General features: G+C 53.3%; 3 protein-coding genes and 1 pseudogene across 3 annotated transcripts; 3 read left to right on the top strand and 1 right to left on the bottom strand.

The window, feature by feature from the left end:
• The first annotated feature begins 6,625 nt into the window (after positions 1-6,625).
• On the top strand, positions 6,626-12,196 carry LOC112879929 (ubiquitin carboxyl-terminal hydrolase 2-like). Its single transcript, XM_025944370.1, has 3 exons — positions 6,626-6,805; positions 6,955-10,013; positions 11,399-12,196. The coding sequence occupies exons 2-3, from the start codon at positions 7,081-7,083 to the stop codon at positions 11,637-11,639; spliced, it is 3,174 nt and encodes a 1,057-aa protein (XP_025800155.1). The 5' UTR covers positions 6,626-6,805; positions 6,955-7,080; the 3' UTR covers positions 11,640-12,196.
• A 1,023-nt stretch (positions 12,197-13,219) lies between these two features.
• On the top strand, positions 13,220-14,112 carry LOC112881152. Its single transcript, XM_025945844.1, has one exon. The coding sequence runs from the start codon at positions 13,220-13,222 to the stop codon at positions 13,799-13,801; it is 582 nt and encodes a 193-aa protein (XP_025801629.1). The 3' UTR covers positions 13,802-14,112.
• A 3,815-nt stretch (positions 14,113-17,927) lies between these two features.
• Positions 17,928-20,951, bottom strand: LOC112880063 (annotated as a pseudogene).
• On the top strand, positions 18,834-19,874 carry LOC112879919 (vacuolar iron transporter 1.2-like). The gene is made up of 3 exons (XM_025944353.1): positions 18,834-18,859; positions 18,940-19,025; positions 19,121-19,874. The coding sequence occupies exons 1-3, from the start codon at positions 18,834-18,836 to the stop codon at positions 19,534-19,536; spliced, it is 528 nt and encodes a 175-aa protein (XP_025800138.1). The 3' UTR covers positions 19,537-19,874.
• Positions 20,952-21,773: the final 822 nt, after the last annotated feature.

The raw sequence follows: 21,773 nt of genomic DNA, 5'->3' as shown, positions 1-21,773 counted from the left end.
TGTAGAGAGAACACGGGCGCCTCCTCCTCCGGCTCGTCCTCAGCGAGTTCGAAGCCGTCGATGTAGAAGATGCGGCGACACACCCTGTTGTGGCCGCGCGAATATGGCTCATTGCAATTATAGCAAAGGCCGAGACGGCGCCGTTCCGCCTGCTCCTCCACCGAGAGGCGCTTGTTGGCTGGGCCCCCGTCTCTGGGCGGTGGCGCTGGAAGGGCCAGAGGCGCCTTTGGAGCGGGCAGCGCTGGTTGCGCGGGCACCGAAAGGACGGCCACCGCGGGTGCCGCCGGGCGTGGAACGGGCGCCGGTAGGACCGCCCGGGTCGCCGCCTTGGGGGCCGCCTGGTTGAGGCGATCCAACTCCACCAGCTCCATTTGGCGAGCCAAACTCATGGCTGCCGCGAGTGATGCCGGGGCGTGGACGCGCACCTGGTGGCTGAGCGGGGGCAGCAGACCGCCGGTGTAGAGCTGCACCCGCTGGTCTTCCTCAAGGCGGCCGGCGCGCGGAAGGAGCGCCTGGAACCTATTGGAGTACTCCTCGACGGTCCCCGTGCGGCGGCATTCGGAGAGTTCGAACAACGGCGCTGAACGCAAGGCCGGCCCGAATCGCAGGTGGAGAAGCTCCTTGAATCGCCCCCAAGGAGGCGTGCCTTCATCGTCTTGGAGCTGGATGAATCAGAACTGGGCAATGTCCTCCAAGTTGTAGGAGGCCATCCACACCTTCTCCTCCGGCATGATGCGCTGCTGGCGGAAATAAGATTCGCACCGATTGATGAACAACAGCGGATCAGTCTTGCCGTCATAACGGGGAAAATCCAGCTTCTGGAACCTGGGCGGCCGATCGGTGTGGTGCTGGCCGTCGGGGCGGCTGTCAGCGTCCGACGACGAGGCCGCTTGCGCCTTGAGGCCCGCCACATCGGCGGACAGGGTCTTCAACATTTTGACGACGTCGGCGAGGCTTGGTTCTTCGTCACCCATGGCCGGATGCACAGAGGAGGACGGGGCCGAGAGTGGTGGTGACGGTGGTGGGGCTGGTGGTGGCGCTGTGGCGGATGGAGGGCTGGTGGTGGCGGTGGGATGGGATGCAGCGGTGGTGGATCGGAAGGATCGGCGTGACACTGATACCAGGTTGTCAAGGGCCGTGTTCGGCAGGGATGCCGGACCTCGACTCCGGAGCTCGTACTCTCGCTCCGTGGTAGCTTCAGCAGGGTTATGCCCCCACGCTGATGACTCGCTCGCCGGGTTATACCCCCTGGCTCACGGCTTGAGAGAAGAAAGAGACGAGATTGGCTTAACTTTTTCTTAATCCAACTGCGTATGGTTACAAGATATAAATGGCCTCAGGCCCAGCCAACCGGAGCAACAGGCTCCTCTAATTTAGGACTAAAAATAGCAAGCTAATCTCTCTTTCCTTCTTAGCCACGCGCTGATACTCTTTCCTTCTCAGCCACTTGCGTGAATGTTGGCCAGCTGTTCGGCGCGCTCCTGCGCACGGCGCACGTCCCTGGCTCGGCGGCGCCTGGTGTACGTGCGCCCGAACATGACAGGATAATACAAGACAAACCAGTCGTGGATTTGAATTTAGTTTACCATTTATCGAACAATGATCAATAATTCAACACTCAACAGTAACAAGACGAAAGCCAACTTTTGCCAGTTAAACTGATTAAAAAAGACTCTTGCTAGTTAAGATGACAGCATATTTCCATAATGTTTTGTTTCTTTTAGAATTCCAAGAATCTGTACAGAAATGGATTTTTCTTCCTCGACAAACCTCTGAATGGAGTTTCTCCATAGGCACCCATTCTCCTGGACCACATATGTCAGGTATCAGGAGTACAAGAGATGACACGACATCTTTCTCTTCTTCTAGGAGTTGTTGATCCTCTGTATCGTTCTCTGCCAGGAAAAGCCATTGACATTACAAAATGTTCAGAAACTGATTTCAACATATTCATATTTTGCAGCCAAAAGAAAGGATGCCTTGCTCACTATTAATTCATTCTTGGTAATCCTCTAATACTTTCTGTTAGCATGCAAGAATGCAGGAAAACAGGACAGAAATGGACAAGTATGTAGCAGAGATAACATACCAGATTCACCATGTGTTCCAGCTGGAGCAGCAATAATGCCATCGCTGTCAGAGATGTCCAGTTCTCCAGAAAACCTCCTGCTTTGCCTCACCCCGTTTTCACCATTGCTACGGCCATAACCATCAGCATTGGAATGCCCAGGGTGATCAGGGAGCATCAAGGATGATGATTGTGGCACCGAGGAAGCATGAGCACCCCAAGCAGCAAGAGTGGCAGAAACAGAGCGAATTGCTAGGAGAAAGTAGAATTTTTTGCCAGCAATCTCAATGAGGTACTGGGATTCCAGTTTAATTGGATCACTACCTGGGAGATAAGAGAAATTCTCGATGCTGCATCCATTTTTGCCAAGAACTTCAAGGGCAAAATGGTGGCGATCAAAATCATAGAATATGCGTGCATGATGACGGGAAACACGTGGGCCTCTGGCCCCACCAAGTTCAGAAAGATCCAAATCTACTTTGCATGTTTTAGTACTGCGTCCCAGGATGATTGAATATTTCCGTATAAAGTATACAAAATCTTTACCCTGAAGCTTGGCAAAAGCAGGCGATATATGACCACGGTCAACTGATACCGCTGAAGAATTTGGGGCTGCCATCTTCAGTATTCCTGGTAGTAAAAGCAAACAAGATACATCAGCCTTTCAGTCTTTTCTACAGATCATATGGCGGATTTGTTAAAATATGGTGTAGTTGTAATGCTGTAGATGATGTATTATGCTAGCAGAATTGCAAATATAGATTATGCAATCTCATGCTAAACAGCAGAGGCCATGATACAGGAGCAAAATATAGTGCTATTATTTTTTTTAAAAAAAAGAGAGATCAGAGTTCAAAAAGACAAATATATTCTACTCCCTCCGTTCCAAAATGTAGGTCATTTTGACTTTTCTAGATTCATAACTTTTGCTATGCACCTAGTATCTAGGTGCATAGCAAACACTATGAACCTCGAAAAGTCAAAACAACCTACATTTTGCAACGGAGGGAGTAGTAGATAAGATAATGGATGCTGCATAAGTATATCTTCTATTTTCTTCAAATCATTCCAGAAAAGACAGAGATAAAAAATTATGTTTCTTGATCACATATGCAGACTACAAATAAAAACCAAAGTCCACTATTCCATAGTACGGTAGTATTGATGATGACACGTAGATACAATTTTGGGGGAATATAAGTTCCATTTCCTTTTCCAGTATCTATAGGTACTGATGGACATATAAGACTATGAGCACAATTGGTCAGTGCCTCTTATCCAGCCAGAAACTGTCCCTTGTGCAACCAGGTGTCTGACTACATGTTGGCACATTGGGTTTTGAAGGTTAAGAACATTACTTTTCCCAATCACAATGGTGTGCATCAACCTCTAAAATGCCAAATAATGAATGCGTTTCAAAATTAGGCATGATTTTAAAATCATATGTTCATAGCAACTACCTCAAGAAAAAGAGAGAAATAAAGCTTTTGGAAAAGGAAATGCCGGTATCCAAGAGGGACACCTGTTAGCTGTGTTTAGAAGATGGCCATGAATTCATGGAACACAAGAATATATTCATGATGACATTTTTCTTTATCCATATCAACTTACTAAAAAACAGCAGTGACAATGGAAATTTTAAACTTAAATATCCGGCATGATATCATATCATGATAGTAAAGCTCTCGCTAGGTCATGGCATGGCATCAGTCTGAGTAGCTCTAAAGCTGCTCGGATGCTTGGCCCAATTAAAATTCTGCTTAAAACAGTCCAAAACTCACCATAGCAAAATTGGCGTGTCAACTTTGTCAACATGCAGACTAACTTTCATCAAGCCTTAAGAGAAGTACAACCTATCAGAGGTAGATTTTGCACGAATTGGACATTTTTCAGTTTACTTTCCAGATTTTTACCAACGTGACAACTATTTTCAGAAAAAAAAAATTTGGAACATAAACTTTGAATCAAGCTGTGGAACCCAACCTGATATTGTCATTCACAAGGTAGCTAGAGCATATATTTGAGTAACATGCATGCAGCCATGAGATTGCCCACCAGCCAACGTAAATGAAGCTTGTGAGTAATGTGCACTACATCCAATACCTACAAGGTTCACCAGCCATTGAATCTGTGTGCAGTACCTACAAGGCACGGCGCATGTGAACTTGGTGCACACCATGTGCTGAACACTACACATCCAGGCTATTCAGCGACGATCTGCTGTTGAGTGGGCAATGGCTGCTTCTCACATTCTAGCACAAGCTGATGTATCCTCAAGTTCAGCACCAGATATGCCAGCTTTGAGTTGGCATGAAAATGGTGAACTTATGTAAATAGAAGTTTGGGTCCAAATCTGGAAATTATTTTGGGGGGAAACCCAACCCATACAAAAACTACCTGGCAAAGACGTAGTAAAAAAAAATCTGTAATCAAAGAACATTGCATAAATGTGCTCTCACCCTACTATCTCACTTCTTCCCCTTGAGTAAAGAGGAAGCCCTAACAACTGGTCAACCAAAACTGCAGAATTGTTCTCATCCCAAACACAAAATTGCATGCCACTTTACCTGGACTACTACCACCTTAACATCAATTGCAAGCAAGGCATGCGCAATACATACAAAACAGTTGCGAGGGAGCATACATCCTTCTTGTCCACCCTTTCATGAAAGGGTTAATCAGATCCATGCCATTACAATTCGCCAGTTTTGAAATATGTCACTAAACAGGTCAAAATCTTAGGCATGCCATCGAAATTAGCTTTTTATTTGAGATGTGCAATTACTTAAATTGTTTGGACCAAACTACCCTCATCTTCCTTCTCTAGCCATCTCCCGTGGTGCCCACTTCCTTCCCCTCCTCCATGGCTCAATATTCCCCCACCGCCACAGGCCTCAACACACGACCCTAGGCGCTCTTTACTCTGCCAGCAGGATCTGTGCAGCGACGGAGGCCTCCCTCACCCTTGGCAGGCTGGCACCCTTGTGGAGTGCGCTCTTCTGTCCGCAGAGATGAACATGAGCAGATCCACCCAAGATTGAGTCTGCCACCACTTCCAGCATATCTCAAATAAAAAGAAAATCGCGATGACATGTCTAAAATCAACCTTTGCGGTGGAATGTTTCAAAATCAGCAAAGTTGTAATGACATGTACCTAATAAACCCTTCTATGAAACCATTATGTTAACTCCTCTAATAGTCTATCTACTACCATATCAACCCAGCTACCTTAATCCTCAAGTCTTCTCATCATAAATCACATGAAAACATGGTATCTCCTTTTGTGTTACTTATCACAGGATATCAAACTCTCTAATACACAAATCCATCAACATCTATGCAGATTCACCACAAACCCATTTCAGATTGATGGACTATGAAACGGAACAAACAATGCAAGAGGGGAGAGAAGAAACAACCTTCAATAGGTAGCAAAAACAGCCGAGCTCGTGATCCCACCGAAGAACTCCACGATCACGGAGAAGGCTATGAATCCCTGGCCAGGATGGGCCACCGGTGGCGGCGGCGGCAAGGAGGTATGATGAGGACACAAGGTCGCTTCTCCCCAGATCTATCTCGAATTGTAGCTCAATTCCCCAATCCTCTGCACCCTCTCAGCATGTTAAATCCAATTTTTCTTGCCTTTTCCGTTACTTCTCAGCTACTTTCTTTAATCGTTGCATTCTGGTTTTGCCCAAAATGCCAAAACCAGCAGCTGGAAACTGCCTCCCTCTTTCTCTTTCCAAATGAAGCGTGTCGCGCGTGATCATAGCATACGAGAGCGGTGGCGAAGGGAGGTCGAGCAGAGGCAGCGCCTCTCTCGCTGCTAACTCTCGTTTCCTCCGCCAGCGCTGCTTCCTGAGATCCAACCCCTTTCCCCATGATCATGAGCCCTGGTGTGAGCCCTTGAAGCAGGCGCGGTGGTAAGCTAAGCAAGCTGATGATGCAAGCAGGGCAGGGCAAGGTGACGGCGCGGCGTTGTAGAGTCCGATCCAGCAGCTCACACCCGCACGGCCGTCAGATTGCTGCCACCCCAACCCACCCTTCCAAATCCATCCCAGTCCCCGTTGCCCCACCCCGGCCGATCCCAATCACCGCCTCCCCTCCCGAGCCGCCGCCGCCTCCTATCCTGCGCTGCGCACCTGCCGCGGACTGCACGCCGGCACCACTTTCCCTCCACCCCCGCCATTGACCTCCACCGGCCACCAAAGGGCCGGTTCGACCGCCTCATGCCTTGTACTCCCTTCGCCTCTCTTCGATTCGCCGCCGACCTGCACTACCGGGCCGGATCCTCCCCCTCGCCCTGGCCATCACCCTCACGTCAGCCTCCTCCTTGCTGTGGTCGTTGCCATCACCAGCCACCGCACCTACTCCGGCGAAGCACGCGGGGATAGAAGGAGAGCCCGCCCCAAACCCTGCTTGAAGAGCAACGGGTTTGAAGAGAACCGGGCCCAGTTTCGATTAGGACACCAAAACCCTATCCGAGGGTAAAACGGGAAAGCTGCAAACTTAAGGGAGCTTTCCATTCCCCCTTGCTCTCTCTCGTCAGTTCCTATTCTACCGCCGCCTATTTCCTGTGCCTCACCGCCGGCGACGGGACACAACCAGCCAGGACCTCCTCCTCCGAAGCCTTCTCAAGTAGAGGGGCGTGGCCCGCGCCCTCTCCCCCGGCCTCTACTGGTGCTGGACAGTAGCGGAGGGCAGATCCATCCGGGCTTTGTTCGATTTCTTTCGTTGGTAAGGGACACTAGTTGGTTAAGATGGGTTTGTTCTTGCAGCTCGTCTAGGGATCTCTTCTTTGCTGTGACAGAGCAACCATATTCTTCTTTGTCTTCATTCAATTTGTCGCTAATCCGTCTATCTTTGATTTGGTTTGGTGTGGTTAGGCTCTTCTGCTTGGGGGGAAGATCAATCTACACGACTTGTGGTTGCAGTTCGTTTTGGAGAGATAGACTTTAGGGGGTTTTGAACCCCCGCATGCCCCTGGCTGATTCCGCCCCTATCCAGTATTGATGGGGAAGAAGGTGAAGCCTAAGCCCAAGAACCTGCGTAAAGCGCAGGAACGGGGTCCTTCAGCCTCATCCTCAGATGTTGGACCTGGTGATGCGGCATCGCAGGACGCAAGCCACTCAGCAGAAGAAACAACTGCATCAGCCAGTGGCAGGGAGCATTGCGGCCACTACAGCCGTGACAGTGCTCACTTGGACAAGGTTCTCCTGGAGATCTTGTCTTCCAAGCACGTTGCATCGTGCGAGCATTGCCGGGAGGATGCCCCGAGAAAGAAAGGTGGTGCTGGAAGCAAGGAGAAAGGTGGGAAGAAGAAGAAAGGAGGCGCCTCCAAAGGCGCTGCTGCCAAGGCACAGGCAAAGGCCGAGAAAAGCGATGTGTGGGTCTGCTTGGACTGTGGTCGGCATTTTTGTGGTGGTGCAGTAGAGGATGCCAAGCCCTATGGACATGCCAGGCGGCATGCTAAGCAGGATCGGCATTGGTGGGCTGCAAGGTATGATGACCCAACAGTTGCTTATTGTTTGTCCTGTGAAAAGGAGGTGTCAATTGAGATGCCCAAAATAGAGACAGTTGTGGCAGAAGTAGTGGATGATAAGGTGGTTGGTATTGAGGATCCTGATGCATCAGGTTTGGTTAACCCCCATGCTAATGTGATCAAAGGGCTGCCAAATCTTGGAAACACATGCTTCTTCAATGCAGTGCTGCAGAACCTCCTCGCGCTTGATAGGTTGCGCAGGAAGATATTAGGGCCAGATGTTCCTACAGGGGCACTTGCTATGTCACTGAAGAAGCTTTTTGGAGAGACAAGTGCTTCAAACCATGCAGGAGGGGCGCTTAGCCCGAAAAACCTCTTCTCAAGCATTTGCTCAAAATATCCACAGTTCAGAGGCTACCAGATGCAGGATAGCCATGAACTACTCCGTTGTTTTCTTGACGGTTTACGTACAGAGGAAACTGAAGCACGAAAGCTAGTGGAAGAAGCTTCAGATGCAGGGGTCCCCACAATTGTTGACTCCATCTTTGGGGGTCAGCTGTCTAGTACTGTGTCCAGCACAGAATGCTCACACAGCTCCGTTAAACACGATCAATTCCTTGATCTCTCGCTCCCAGTTCCATCACGGAGGCCTCCTACCAAGAGTGTTTCATCCCCACGCGCAAAGAAGACCAAACAGTCCATACGAGATAGGAACAAAAGTCGTAGATATGGGAAGATTCCTGCTCGAGCATCTCCTTCAGTGGAGAGTAACAAAGAACAGATTCAAACAATTGATGCGCGCAACAATTCCCAAATTCCTGGTTCAGAAAAACAGGTAGTCAGCGAGAAAGAGCCAGAGCCCTCTATCTGCAGTGAGTCATGTGCTTCTGTGTCTAATCAAGAACAAAAGGCCACTTCGAATGTGGTGGATAGCATATGCTGGTTGGATTACGTTGCTGATGCTGATGAAACAAAATCTGAGATTCTTGATTCTGCAGATTCTACTGAAACAGGACATATTTGGGAAAGTAGGGATGCTGCACATGGTCCTTTACACCCTCAGGATGATGCCGTACCTAAAGAGCAGATCTTGGGTTCTGAGCACTCAGGTGAGAACACTGTTGATGATGCTCCCCTTTTGCAGCCTGTTATCTTACTTCCTTATAAAGAATTTGGTACCACTGTCAAGGAAAGGGATGAAACCATAGAAAATTCGCAGAATTCAGAATGTGCAGTTCCTCCTCCAGATGTTTCTCCAGTAACGGAAAATAATACACAACCTGCATATGGTGGAGACGTAGAGCAAGATGACTATGGTTTTGGTGATATGTTCAATGAGCCAGAAGTTACTTCTGAAGTCAAGAAAGAAAATGGTAAAGCTGAAGATATTGATGTGATGGCTTGGAGTAGTAATAGTGCTGATGATGAGGTAGATGATAGTAATGCTCCTGTATCAGTTGAGGGCTGCTTGGCTTTGTATACTGAACCAGAGCTGCTATCTGAACCATGGTTGTGTGAGCACTGTACTAATGCTGCACGCCTAAGCGCTGATGAAGCAAAAAATGTCGTGGAGATGACGGACGGTGCTGAAATAAAGGATGGTGAGGAGATGATGGCAGGTGGTGATGGAAGACAAGATGGTGAGAAGTTGATCATGAGCTGCAGCAAAGAGGACATTGATCAGGTTATGACTACTGATGGTTGCAAAAAGGACATTGATCAGATTATGGCAACTGATGATTGTTCTGACAATTTACATTCTGGTATACACTGCAAGGAAGGTGGATGTGCGGATCCTTCTTTGGCTGACCCTGAACACTGCAATGGTAATTGTCCAGACACAGAAAATGCTACTATACAGAGAACTGGTGCAGTGTTCACAGTTGAGAAGACTGGACCGTCAAACAGTCAGACTGACCATAAGGAACAGAGTGTGGATTTGAGAAGCTTAGAACTGGAGTCCTCATCTTTGAATAAGCAACAACATGATGTGAATATCCAGTATAATGATGGACATAATGTGGATATAACCGCTGAGTCTACAAGTGCACCAGTGAGTTGTGATAGGGATTCTGTCTCTTGCAGTGCAACTAACAATGTAGAAGCTGAACATGTTGGCGGTGCTGAAGAAGTTGTGTCTAGTAGCCTTCCATCGGATGCACAAAAAACCTTGCAGAGTGCAAAAGATAATGAAGATGTCATCACAAGGAATCAAGGCAGGAGGAAGCGAATGAAGATGGTTGGTAAGGCACAGCAAATGCAAGATAGCCAAAATAAGAACAAAGAGGATGAGACAAAGGTTTTCAGAGCTGCAATGAGAAGAATTCTTATAAGCAAGGCTCCACCTGTATTGACGATTAACTTGAACAGATTCAGCCAGGATTCCCATGGTCGATATAAGAAATTGAAAGGGCACGTGCGCTTTAAGGAGATGCTTGATATACAACCATTCATGGACCCAAGGTACTGTTTACTTCTGAAACTATCTTATTTTTCCTTTAGTCAGAATTGTGTTCTGCTTTGCTGCAATTCGTTAAAACTTTATTCCTACTGGCCGCATGGTGAAGGTATCATGTGTATATTCTTTACTTGCTGATCATGTATGGTGTCTAATCAACTAAAAGTACTCTTGCAAGTAACATGCCATAGACACATACTGAGATAAAAAAAATGAAGTGTTATGCTTTGGCTGGTACGTTCCAAGTAGTGTTGGTTCCTCATACACAACACCTCACTCTTGTCGTCCGAATAAACCACATTACTGGTCTGATTCAATTGAATGCAGGGTGTTTCTTGTTGTCATAGATGTTTTTTTCTTCTTATGAAGAAGTTAGAGTAGCTTTTCTTATTGGCGATTGCCAAGAAGTAGATAGCCATGCCATAAATTTTAGATCATGTCCCTAGGTTTATGCAATACTCTAGGATTTGCTACATAGAATGATGGAAAGATAATTGCTGATAGCTTGCTGTCTTATTTTCTGATTCAAAGCTTTCATGCTCCTATCCATGAAAGAAAGAGTTAAACATCAATCTTTTTCATCAGGGTTTATCTATTGCAACTCATAGAGTAGAGTAACATGATTTCAATTTTAAGTATTTTATCTTCTTTATTTATTTGCAAAAGCATGTTAATGATACAAAGGGGCTGCTTCTTTCTGGCTTTTAAGTAATATATGTTACCCACTAAATGATCAAAATAGCATACCACTGCAAATTGACAAACAGTAATTATGTGTGCACAGTACAATAGTAAATAAACAATCCAATTTTTTGTGATCTTTTTAATTATAGAATGGGATGTAGCATTGACATGCAGATTCTTCTCAAGCATGTGCAGCAGGTTTTTTTTTTTGGCATGTGAAGAAAAAGAAATCTTCATGTTCCAGCTTCCGATCTTTGTTAACCAAACAAGTGTGCACACATTCATATTCTTTTGTCTTGTTAACATAATGTGGAGCAGAATTCTATACTTACTGCCTGCACAATTTGAATTTGAATAGGAACTTAGTACTTTAAGCTATGCAGTCATGATTGAGGGCATATAATGGTAAATACCATTAGTTGGTGTCCTAATCAATCTGCAAACATCATATCTTTCTTGAGCTTTTTGGTCCTCAACTTTTCACTACCCAACTTTGGTACATTTATGTTTTGTGAGGGATATGGTTTATAGTTAATTAGCTAATATTTGATATTTAGCTATGTTTTGTTTTAATGTCCATAACCTTTGGATGAGACCTGACGATCATTGCTTCTTCTATAATCTTGTGATTCTTTATGATAGGGCATGATTGTGAATCTTGTGATTCTATATCAGACCTGTTCATCACTATTGTTGTTACCTGCAGATGTAAGGAGAACAACAACACCACTTATCGTCTTGTTGGCGTTGTCGAGCACTTGGGAACCATGACAGGAGGTCATTATATTGCGTACGTTAGAGCTGCCAAGATTGGAGGTCGGCAGCAGCAGAGCAGTAGCTCGAAGTCTTGGTTTTACGCAAGCGATGGACAAGTGAGAGAAGCCTCTCTGGAGGAAGTTCTGAACTGTGAGGCTTACATTCTGTTTTATGAGAGGGTGGCCGACTAGGATAAGATCTCTGTCAGCCCATCCATCGATCAGTAATTTATCAGAGGGGCAAACTGGGAGGTGGGATACAACATTTTTGGTGGGCACGGCCCAATGAGTCTGCATACTAATGCAGCTATCGACCAAGTCCATTTTGTTCCTTCGGTTGAGTCGCTCCATGGCCCCCAGGTGGCTTCAGTACCATTCATTTGCTCGGTCGAAGAGATTTTCACAAGTGGACTTGAACAGCAAAACTTTTCATACTCCCCTACAGGTGGCTTCAGTACCATTCTTTCTTTTTGTTTTTGGCCTTTGGAGAACATAGGTGGTGGTGTGGGGATTGGTCAAAATTGGCAGGGTTTTGTTAAATGGTTCGACTCGATACATTTCCTTGGTACATTGCTGCCCCTAAATTTTGAGTGATGGGGGCGTATACTGTAACGTGTTTAGCCTCTCTCTATCCTGTAGTTGCAATTGTCACAGAGCTGTTTTCACCCATGTCACCCGGAGGGAATTGTACCTGAGAGATCCTTTTTCTTATATATTCAGATTCGTTATAAAATTCGTGCTTGTAATCATGGTTTCAGAGTTTGCATCCCGTATGGTATGATTTCAACCTGGCAGCTTGATCAAAAGTCCTAGTAGTGCTGATACGTTGGATCGCAGCGCAATGGACGGCCCCTCTGCACACTGCGGTGTCCAGCTTGGCTCGGTTGGCTTGCAGCTGCGCCAAGCAAGGTGTACTGCCGCCGCTTGTAGCGTAAAGCGCAGCGAGTAACTGCTGGCGTGCCCGAACCTGTGCCGCTCGGCTCACTGTCACTCGGCTCACGTTCCCCGGCTGCCGGCCAGCGCTGATCCGTCGAAACCACGGCAGGAGCTGCGCGCAACTGGCCAGGAATCCGGCGGCGCGAGGAACGCGATCAGAGCACACCACGGCTTGCGGCGCGGCTCCTTTCCAGGCGAGGAACCCGTCCGGTGATGGGCGACTACGACCATAACCTGAACGCCCTGCGACCGCCACCGCTCGCGGCTCGCCGCCCCGGTCGACGCACCAACCTGAAACGGCCCGACTACTACACCCCCCCCCCCTCCCCCCGGGCCCGCGCCAAACGGCCAGAAAAGTAGACAGCTCCTGGCGCGCGGCGCCTGCCCATCCACCCACCCATCCGTGATCGGTGTGTCAAGTGTGTCCCATCACGAGGCAACGGCAGCCCGCGACCGCAGCTGCTAGCCAGTCAGGTCAGCCAGCCGGGGCAGGGCAGCCCATACAAAAATCCGCGCTGCCGCGCGGTGGAGAACGGGGGCGAGACCGTCTGCCGTCGCGGCCCGTCCCGTCGCCACCACCCTCCCGCGCGGGCGGGGCTCGGCTGGCTAGCGCGACGCGGCCGGCCGAGCCGAGCGCGCCGGGCGCGGCCGCCAAGTGGCGCCCGAGACCGCGCGGGCGCGCACGACGCCTCGCGCCTCGAAAACAAGAGTCCGAGCGGGCGGCAAAGAGAACAGGAACCGGTCACGACAGTATAAACAGGATAGCGGGTGGCCGCGCCAGCAGGCGGCGTCAGCGGCTCCAGTCCTGAGTTGGTGGTGCGCGCGCGAGGCGAGGGATGGAGGTGCGGGTGCCGCCGGGGCGGCCGCGGCGCGGAGTGACGCTGGCCGAGCAGCTCGCCGCGTCGTCCAACCTCCGGGACCTCCTCAAGCTGCGAGACGACGAGGGCGAGGGCGAACGCGCGGCGAGGAGGCGCCGCACGCTCCTCGACGTCATCCGCGACGCGGACGAGGACCGCGCTCCCGCCGCCGCAGCAGCAGCATCCGCACGCCGCGGCGTCTGCCCCGCGACGGGAGGCACGGTCGCCGCGGAGCCGGAGCCGGCGCCGGCCGCGCGGGGGGAGAGGGTGTCCCTGATGGCGCTGCTGGAGCGGACGGAGCAGCAGTGGGCGGCCCGCGCCGCCGGCGGGCACTGGAAGCGCGTGGACGCGGAGGACGAGGCGCCGGCGGAGGAGAAGGAGAAGGGCGGCGGCGGGGGCGTGGGCGGTCGGTGCTGCGTGTGCGTAGCGCGGGGCAAGGGCGCCGCCTTCATCCCCTGCGGCCACACCTTCTGCCGCGCCTGCGCCCGCGAGCTCCGCGCCGGCCGCGGCAGCTGCCCGCTCTGCAACGCCACCATCCGCGAGGTCCTCAACCTCTTCTGACCCGCCGCCCCTCCGCCGCATTCCTCCGTCCGCCGCCGCCGGCGACGGCTGTTCGTTCTCTCCGCAAGAACACACCTTTCCATCGTTTTCGCACCGGTTGGTCCCGGATTCATCGTTCATGCTCCAAGCTGGAACCCGACCATTCCTTCGATCACAGAAACCTTGCAGTGTAGATAATTTTTTCCGTTTCGTTCTTGCTCTCTCTCCTCCTCGGAACCGAAGATAGATTCAACAGCACACTTGTACTGTCATCGTAGCGGATGCAGCATTCAATCCTGCGATCCCCATCTCCGGGACGGACATCGTATCCATCACGAGTAAAGGTCCTTCGCTCCTTGCTGGCTTGCCGCACATGAACAACGAGTACCATGCTGGCCGGATATCCCAGCGTTACTGCTCGGAGATTGCGTATCATCTGAGCCTCGCGCGCCGCCCGCCCAACCAGCAGGGCGCCAGTGCATGGGTTCATCGAGACGCCTCATTCCACCGATTCGTTCCCCTGCATTCAACGCCTCGGAAACGTTCAGTACAAACTGCGGGGATACCGGTCAGAACAGGAGAAGATCAGCGATGATGATCGATGGCTCCTTTTTTTCGTTCGAAGGAACAGGCGACGGCGACCAGAATTGTTGAAGAGCAGGCCATCCGCCTGCCCAACCTGAACACGTTAGGCCGGTGTGTTGACTCGGGCGAACGGCTCTGTCAGGTCACGCTCCGAAGGGTTGGTCCGGATCCTGCAGCTCTGTGCGGGCGAACAGTCCGGATCGAGCATTCAAACCGGATCTCACTGGACTGCCTCCACGTGATCGATGGTCGACGCCGATCGATCGGCAGCGGGCTGCGCAGGCGCGAGCCCGTCGAGATGCCGTGTGGAGCGCAGAAATTTCACAGAAAACAATGTGATCCCCGCTGTACTTTCAAATTGAAAGAGTATTCTGGCTGGGCTGGCGGAGGACACCTGTCTGCTCATCACTGAACTTATCGGCCGCAGCTCATCAACATTGGGCCTGTTCGTTTCCCAGCATCTAAACTTTAGACCCATCACATCAAAGAGAATCTTACTATTTAGAAATATTAAATAAAATCTGTTTATAAATTTTTTTCACAGCTGTGTGCTAATTCGCGAGACAAATTTAATGAGCCTAATTAATCCATAATTTGCCACAGTGATGCTACAGTAATTATTCGCTAATCGTGGACTAATATACCTCATTAGATTCGTCTCGCGAATTAGCACTAGGGTTCTGCAATTAGTTTTGTAATTAAATTTTATTTAATACTTCTAAATGACAAGATTCTCTTTGATGTGACCCCTCTAAACTTTAGGTACCCGGAAACGAACACACCCATTGTCCCCATGATGGTGCAGCCGCTGTCGCCGAACAAGTTCAGAACCGGGATCGAGCCATTCAGGCGCCGGCACGGCAGCGCCATCCGCGGCTACATTATACTACGCGGCGCGGATCACCCACCTTGGGGTCTCGATTAGATCGTGCTGGGTAAGGTAGCCGAGCGGCCTTTACCATGATGCCGTCCACCCCTACCCGGTGGTCAAAACCACGGCCGCAATCATCCCGTCCCGCCGGCGGACACTTGGCGACCCGACGCTGCTGCCGCGGCCCCGGCGGCCGGACCGGCAGGCAGGCAGGCCCGTCCCGGCGCCGTCTGTCCTGGCGACGGCGCGCATGATTGCGACGGCCCGTTGCGGGGTCCGGGCGATCGGGGCGGGCCGCAGGTGCGGACAAGCGCATAGCTGGGAGGGATCGCCGTGCAGCTCACAAGATTACAGGGCCGCTCCGTGGACTGTAGCGGCGGCCGGCATTATTGGCCCGAGGGGAATTATTGAACGCGGAGATGTCGCTGCTTCCGAGGTCTGAAGCGCGATTCTGCCGCGGTTAGGCTATCTCCACCGGTGTACCGTAAAAGAATCGGTTCTCTAAAATGGAGGATACTGTAGCCACGGCAAAGCTCCAGCGGTACCCGCTATCCCGTGCGGTAAAATGGAGGAGGCCCTCTGCGTCCCGCACAGAGGAAGGGGGCACCGGCGTCCTCCATCCCTGTCGCCCCTTCCGCGCGCGCGCGGGAGGAAACTGCCGGCCAGGGGAGGCGGCTCGCGCGGGAGGAGGGGCGGCGGCGTCGCGCGGGAGGAGGGGCGGCGGCGGCGCGCGGAGGAGGGAGGAGGGGCGGCGCGCGGGCGGCGGGCGGAGGGCGGAGGGCGCGGAGGGGCGGCGGGCGCGGAGGAGGGGTAGCGGCGGGGCGCAGTAGGCGGAGGAGGGAGGAGGGGCGGCTCCGGCGCGCGGGAGGAGGGGCGGTGGCGGCGCGCGGAGGAGGGAGGAGGGGCGGCTCGCGCGGGAGGAGGGGCGGCGGCGGGGCGCCCTAGGCGGAGGAGGGAGGAGGGGCGGCTCGCGCGGGAGGAGGGACGGCTCGCGCGGGAGGAGGGCGGCGGCGGCGCGCGGAGGATGGAGGAGGGGCGGCGCGCGGGCGGCGGGCGGAGGGCGCGGAGGAGGGGCGGCGGCGGGGCGCGGTAGGCGGAGGAGGGAGGAGGGGCGGCTCCGGCGCGCGGGAGGAGGGGCGGCGGCGTGGGAGGAGGGGCGGCGGCGGCGCGCGGAGGAGGGAGGAGGGGCGGCGCGCGGGCGGCAGGCGGAGGGCGGAGGGCGCGGAGGGGCGGCGGGGCGCGGTAGGCGGAGGAGGGAGGAGGGGCGGCTCCGGCGCGCGGGAGGAGGGGCGGCGGCGCGGGAGGAGGGGCGGCTCGCGCGGGAGGAGGGGCGGCGGCGGCGCGCGGAGGAGGGAGGAGGGGCGGCGGGCGGAGGGCGCGGAGGGGCGGCGGAGGGAGGAGGGGCGGCTCCGGCGCGCGGGAGGAGGGCGGCTCGCGCGGGAGTAGGGGCGGCGGCGGGGCGCCCTAGGCGGAGGAGGGAGGAGGGGCGGCGGCGGGGCGCGGGAGGCGGAGGAGGGAGGAGGGGCGGCTCCGGCGCGCGGGAGGAGGGGCGGCGGCGCGGGAGGAGGGGCGGCTCGCGCGGGAGGAGGGCGGCGGCGGGGCGCGGGAGACGGAGGAGGGAGGAGGGAGGAGGGAGGAGGGGCGCGGGCGGGAGGAGGGAGGAGGGAGGAGGGGCGGCGGGCGGAAGTAGTTGGAAGAAAGATAAAAAATTGGGATTGTGAGGTATAGAAGATAGAAATAGAGGATGTTGTTGGAGTTAAGTTTGGTATAGAGAATGAAGTTGATGTGGAGGAAAAGGATAGGGGATGAGATTTAGAGGATATCGTTGGAGATAGCCTAAGAACCCCACGTTGACGTCCATTATCCATACTAAAAATATATATACTCCCAAAGATTTACTTGAATCTTTTTAGGATTCGTTCGGCATTGCGGCGGTTTTTCAAAACCACTTGGGACGATGTACTAATCTGATTCTGAATGACATGAAGGTATTTGTCCTCCTTTCCCCCTTTTTTCAGGACACTGCAATGTTGTAGAACAGGAAAGAAACGAACTTCTTGCAGCATACATTAACCCATTGGGATGTAGTATGAAGTATGAACGGACGGGGAAAGGCGAATTTGGCGGTATAGTGTAAAGTTTCAGTGATCCCACTTTATACCAACTAGTTACGGCCTGAAAAAGGTTGCTCCAATTGGACTACTGGTCTTTTAATTTTTGTTTCATCATCAGCAGATTTTACACCTCTCAACTTTTTACCTTCGCAGTGGCCAATTGGCCACGCCAAATGCAAGTCGTTATCTCTCTGACTGACCAACAAGATGCTGCTGGTACGGTGCTGGTATTTCTCTCAATCAGAATGAGGTCTCGATCCCTCCCTTTGCCGTGAAAAGGAAAACTTTTACTCGAGGGCGCCGTTTCGTGAGCTTGAGAGGCCAGGATCAAACATCCTACGCGGTGGATTATTAACTACTGCGAGATGCCACCAAGATGCAGAAATCATTGTAAATTAATATTCTAGGATAAGAAAAGGAGAGAGAGAGAGAGAGAGAGAAGGCCCAGAAAAATTTGAATTTGGGCCTACGCTTGTCAATTCAATACAGCCCATTTCAGCCATGCATTTGGCGCAACAGGATTGAGATTGACAATCGGTCCAAAAAGCCCAGCAGCCCAGCAGCCGCACTTGATTTCGCCCCTAAATAATCCACACCTCCTTACAGACATAACACTAACACCACGTCACTTGAACACTGCACGCAACCAGCAAACAAAATACACTACCAGCAGTAGTACAGTTACACTACTCGTTGCCATCTGCACAGCTACAAGCTTGACCAGTGACCGTATACATACAGCCACGTATACATTGCTGCGCTTATTTTTTTTCTTGCCGCACATATATAGGCTTACTAGCTGCTTGATGATCGGTGATCATATGGACTGCACGGCCCTGGCCATGGCGTAGGCGGCGGCGGAGGCGAGCGCGCCGACGACGGTGGTCTGCACGACGCTGAGGAACGGCCGGTCGCCCGTGAAGCGGCCCTTGACGAAGCCGAAGAAGAGCAGCGCGGCGAGCGTGACGGCGACGGACACGGCCATGGCGCGCTCGGCGCGCGGCACGAACACGTAGGGCAGCAGCGGCACCAGGCCGCCGGCGACGTAGGAGAGCGCGATCGTGGCGGCGCTCACCAGCGCGCGGCGGGGCTCGGGCTTCTCCAGCCCCAGCTCGAACTTCATCATGAACTCCAGCCACGCCTTGGGGTTGTTTCGGAGGGTGGTGACCACGGGCCGTACTCCGCGGGGCCTAGCCCGTACTACAACAGGATGTCCGCGATCTCGGCGGCCTCTGCGAGCGAGATTTTGAGAAGAGACGAGCGAGGTGGTCAGCAAATGCATTGCCGTGAGATTGTGAAGCTCCAGAGCTCGCCTGCGGTGGCTTACCGACGTCGGGGACGGTGTCGATCTCCTCCTGCTCGCGCTGCAGCTCGCGGTTGTAGTGGTCCGCCTCGCTCTTCGCCGCCAGGTACCTGCCAGCAGCAGGTGGTCAGTTCAACTGGGTAGTTGGGCTCAAACTACCCAAGAAATTATTAGACACGCATGTCGGGTACGGGCGGAAGACATGCGTGTCTAATAATTTCTTGGTGGACACATTCTTGGTGAACTGACCAACTACCCAGTTGAACTGACCACCTGCTGCTGGCAGGTACCTGGCGGCGAAGAGCGAGGCGGACAACTACAACCGCGAGCTGCAGCGCGAGCAGGAGGAGATCGACACCGTCCCCGACGTCGGTAAGCCACCGCAGGCGAGCTCTGCAGCTTCACAATCTCACGGCAATGCATTTGCTGACCACCTCGCTCGTCTCTTCTCAAAATCTCGCTCGCAGAGGCCGCCGAGATCGCGGACATCCTGTCGCAGTACGGGCTGGGCCCCGCGGAGTACGGCCCCGTGGTCACCACCCTCCGAAACAACCCCAAGGCGTGGCTGGAGTTCATGATGAAGTTCGAGCTGGGGCTGGAGAAGCCCGAGCCCCGCCGCGCGCTGGTGAGCGCCGCCACGATCGCGCTCTCCTACGTCGCCGGCGGCCTGGAGCCGCTGCTGCCCTACGTGTTCGTGCCGCGCGCCGAGCACGCCATGGCCGTGTCCGTCGCCGTCACGCTCGCCGCGCTGCTCTTCTTCGGCTTCGTCAAGGGCCGCTTCACGGGCGACCGGCCGTTCCTCAGCGCCGTGCAGACCACCGTCGTCGGCGCGCTCGCCTCCGCCGCCGCCTACGCCATGGCCAGGGCCGTGCAGTCCATATGATCACCGATCATCAAGCAGCTAGTAAGCCTATATATGTGCGGCAAGAAAAAAAATAAGCGCAGCAATGTATACGTGGCTGTATGTATACGGTCACTGGTCAAGCTTGTAGCTGTGCAGATGGCAACGAGTAGTGTAACTGTACTACTGCTGGTAGTGTATTTTGTTTGCTGGTTGCGTGTAGTGTTCAAGTGACGTGGTGTTAGTGTTATGTCTGTAAGGAGGTGTGGATTATTTAGGGGCGAAATCAAGTGCGGCCTGCTGGGCTGCTGGGCTTTTGGATCGATTGTCAATCTCAATCCTGGTGCGGCAAATGCATGGCTGAAATGGGCTGTATTGAATTGACAAGCGTAGGCCCAAATTCAAATTTCTCTGGGCCTTCTCTCTCTCTCTCGCTCTCTCCCTCTCTTCTTTTCTTATCCTAGAATATTAATTTACAATGATTTCTGCATCTTGGTGGCATCTTGCAGTAGTTAATAATCCACCGCGTAGGATGTTTGATCCTGGCCTCTCAAGCTCACGAAACGGCGCCCTCGAGTAAAAGTTTTCCTTTTCACGGCAAAGGGAGGGATCGATACCTCATTCTGATTGAGTGAAATACCAGCACCAGGAGCATCTTGTTGGTCAGTCAGAGAGAGCGGGTGTGGTCTGATGAGGAAGTGGCACCATTGCAGGAAAAGGCCAGAAAACAAAAACATGGATGAAGCCGTTTTTGGTAAAAGTTCAAGAATCCATGCATGTCATGAATAGCCATCAGGAAATCTTTGCATGCATGAACACCCATTCTTAATCGAGTGATTAGCAGTTCTCCTCCTTGTCTTTGGACAGAATTAATTTCCCGTTTGAGCAGGGGATGGAAACAAAATTGGAACCAGTAGATGCATGAATCGGCCTTTTGGGGGAAGAAACAATGGCGAGAGAAGCCAAGGTGAGCTCAGCTTCTGTTATGCATGTCGGATTGCTGACGACCGTGCCACAGAAGAGGCAAATACTTACGCGAAACAATATGATGCAGCAGTTTAATTTGGAGGCAGGCTTACCCTCCGAGCCCCATGGAGATGGCGCCGGCGGCGACCTCCGCGAGCCCCGCGGTGAGCACGAGCGTGGAGGATGCGTTGGCGCCGGAGAGCCCCGCGGCGAGCGCAAAGGGCACGGTGAGGCCGTCGGAGACGCCGATGATGATGTCCCGGACCACCTCGCCGGCCGTGAAGTGCTTCTCGGTGTGCTCCTCCAGGCTCCAGCAGCAGCCGCTGCTTCTCCTCGTCCTGCACGAACGTCTTGCCGCCGTTCAGCGCCATCTCACCCCCAATGCAAAGTCTCCACGCAAATCGCCGGTGCGCTCGCTGCTTGATTAAGCTGGCTTCGAGCGAGCGATTGGTGCGGGCAGCGGTGTTTGTGCTGGGACGCTGCGAGGTTTTCAGTGCAGGCGATGCGGAATGGGCAGTGCTGGGAGGGAGATTTATAGGGAAACACGCAGAGTTGGGAGGGGGATTTATAGGGAAACACGAAAGAAGGTTTTCGGCTTTCTCCTTGCGTATATCGCGGGGATTTATAGGGAAACACGAAAGAAGGCTTTCGGCTTTCTCCTTGCGTACATGGCTGCTGAAGACAGCACCAGTCACCAGTGGCAGGCTGCTGCCAGGCTTCTGAGTGCAGAGCTGCTACTCCAAGTAAAATCTCTGGACATGAGCTTTCGAGCTCGAGCGTGCAGTCACTGATGGCCATCGCACGTTACTCTAATCTTTAGGCAGATTGCCGCACGCTCCTCGACGTCATCCGCGACGCGGACGAGGACCGCGCTCCCGCCGCCGCAGCAGCAGCATCCGCACGCCGCGGCGTCTGCCCCGCGACGGGAGGCACGGTCGCCGCGGAGCCGGAGCCAGCGCCGGCCGCGCGGGGGGAGAGGGTGTCCCTGATGGCGCTGCTGGAGCGGACGGAGCAGCAGTGGGCGGCCCGCGCCGCCGGCGGGCACTGGAAGCGCGTGGACGCGGAGGACGAGGCACCGGCGGAGGAGAAGGAGAAGGAGAAGGGCGGCGGCGGGGGCGTGGGCGGTCGGTGCTGCGTGTGCGTAGCGCGGGGCAAGGGCGCCGCCTTCATCCCCTGCGGCCACACCTTCTGCCGCGCCCGCGCCCGCGAGCTCCGCGCCGGCCGAGGCCGCCGCCCGCTCTGCAACGCCACCATCCGCGAGGTCCTCAACCTCTTCTGACCCGCCGCCCCTCCGCCGCATTCCTCCGTCCGCC

This window comes from Panicum hallii, chromosome 2, assembly GCF_002211085.1.
Source record: "Panicum hallii strain FIL2 chromosome 2, PHallii_v3.1, whole genome shotgun sequence".
Taxonomy (NCBI): domain Eukaryota; kingdom Viridiplantae; phylum Streptophyta; class Magnoliopsida; order Poales; family Poaceae; genus Panicum; species Panicum hallii.
Note: the sequence above shows the minus strand (reverse complement) of the source record. Positions and strands in the feature narration are given on the sequence as shown.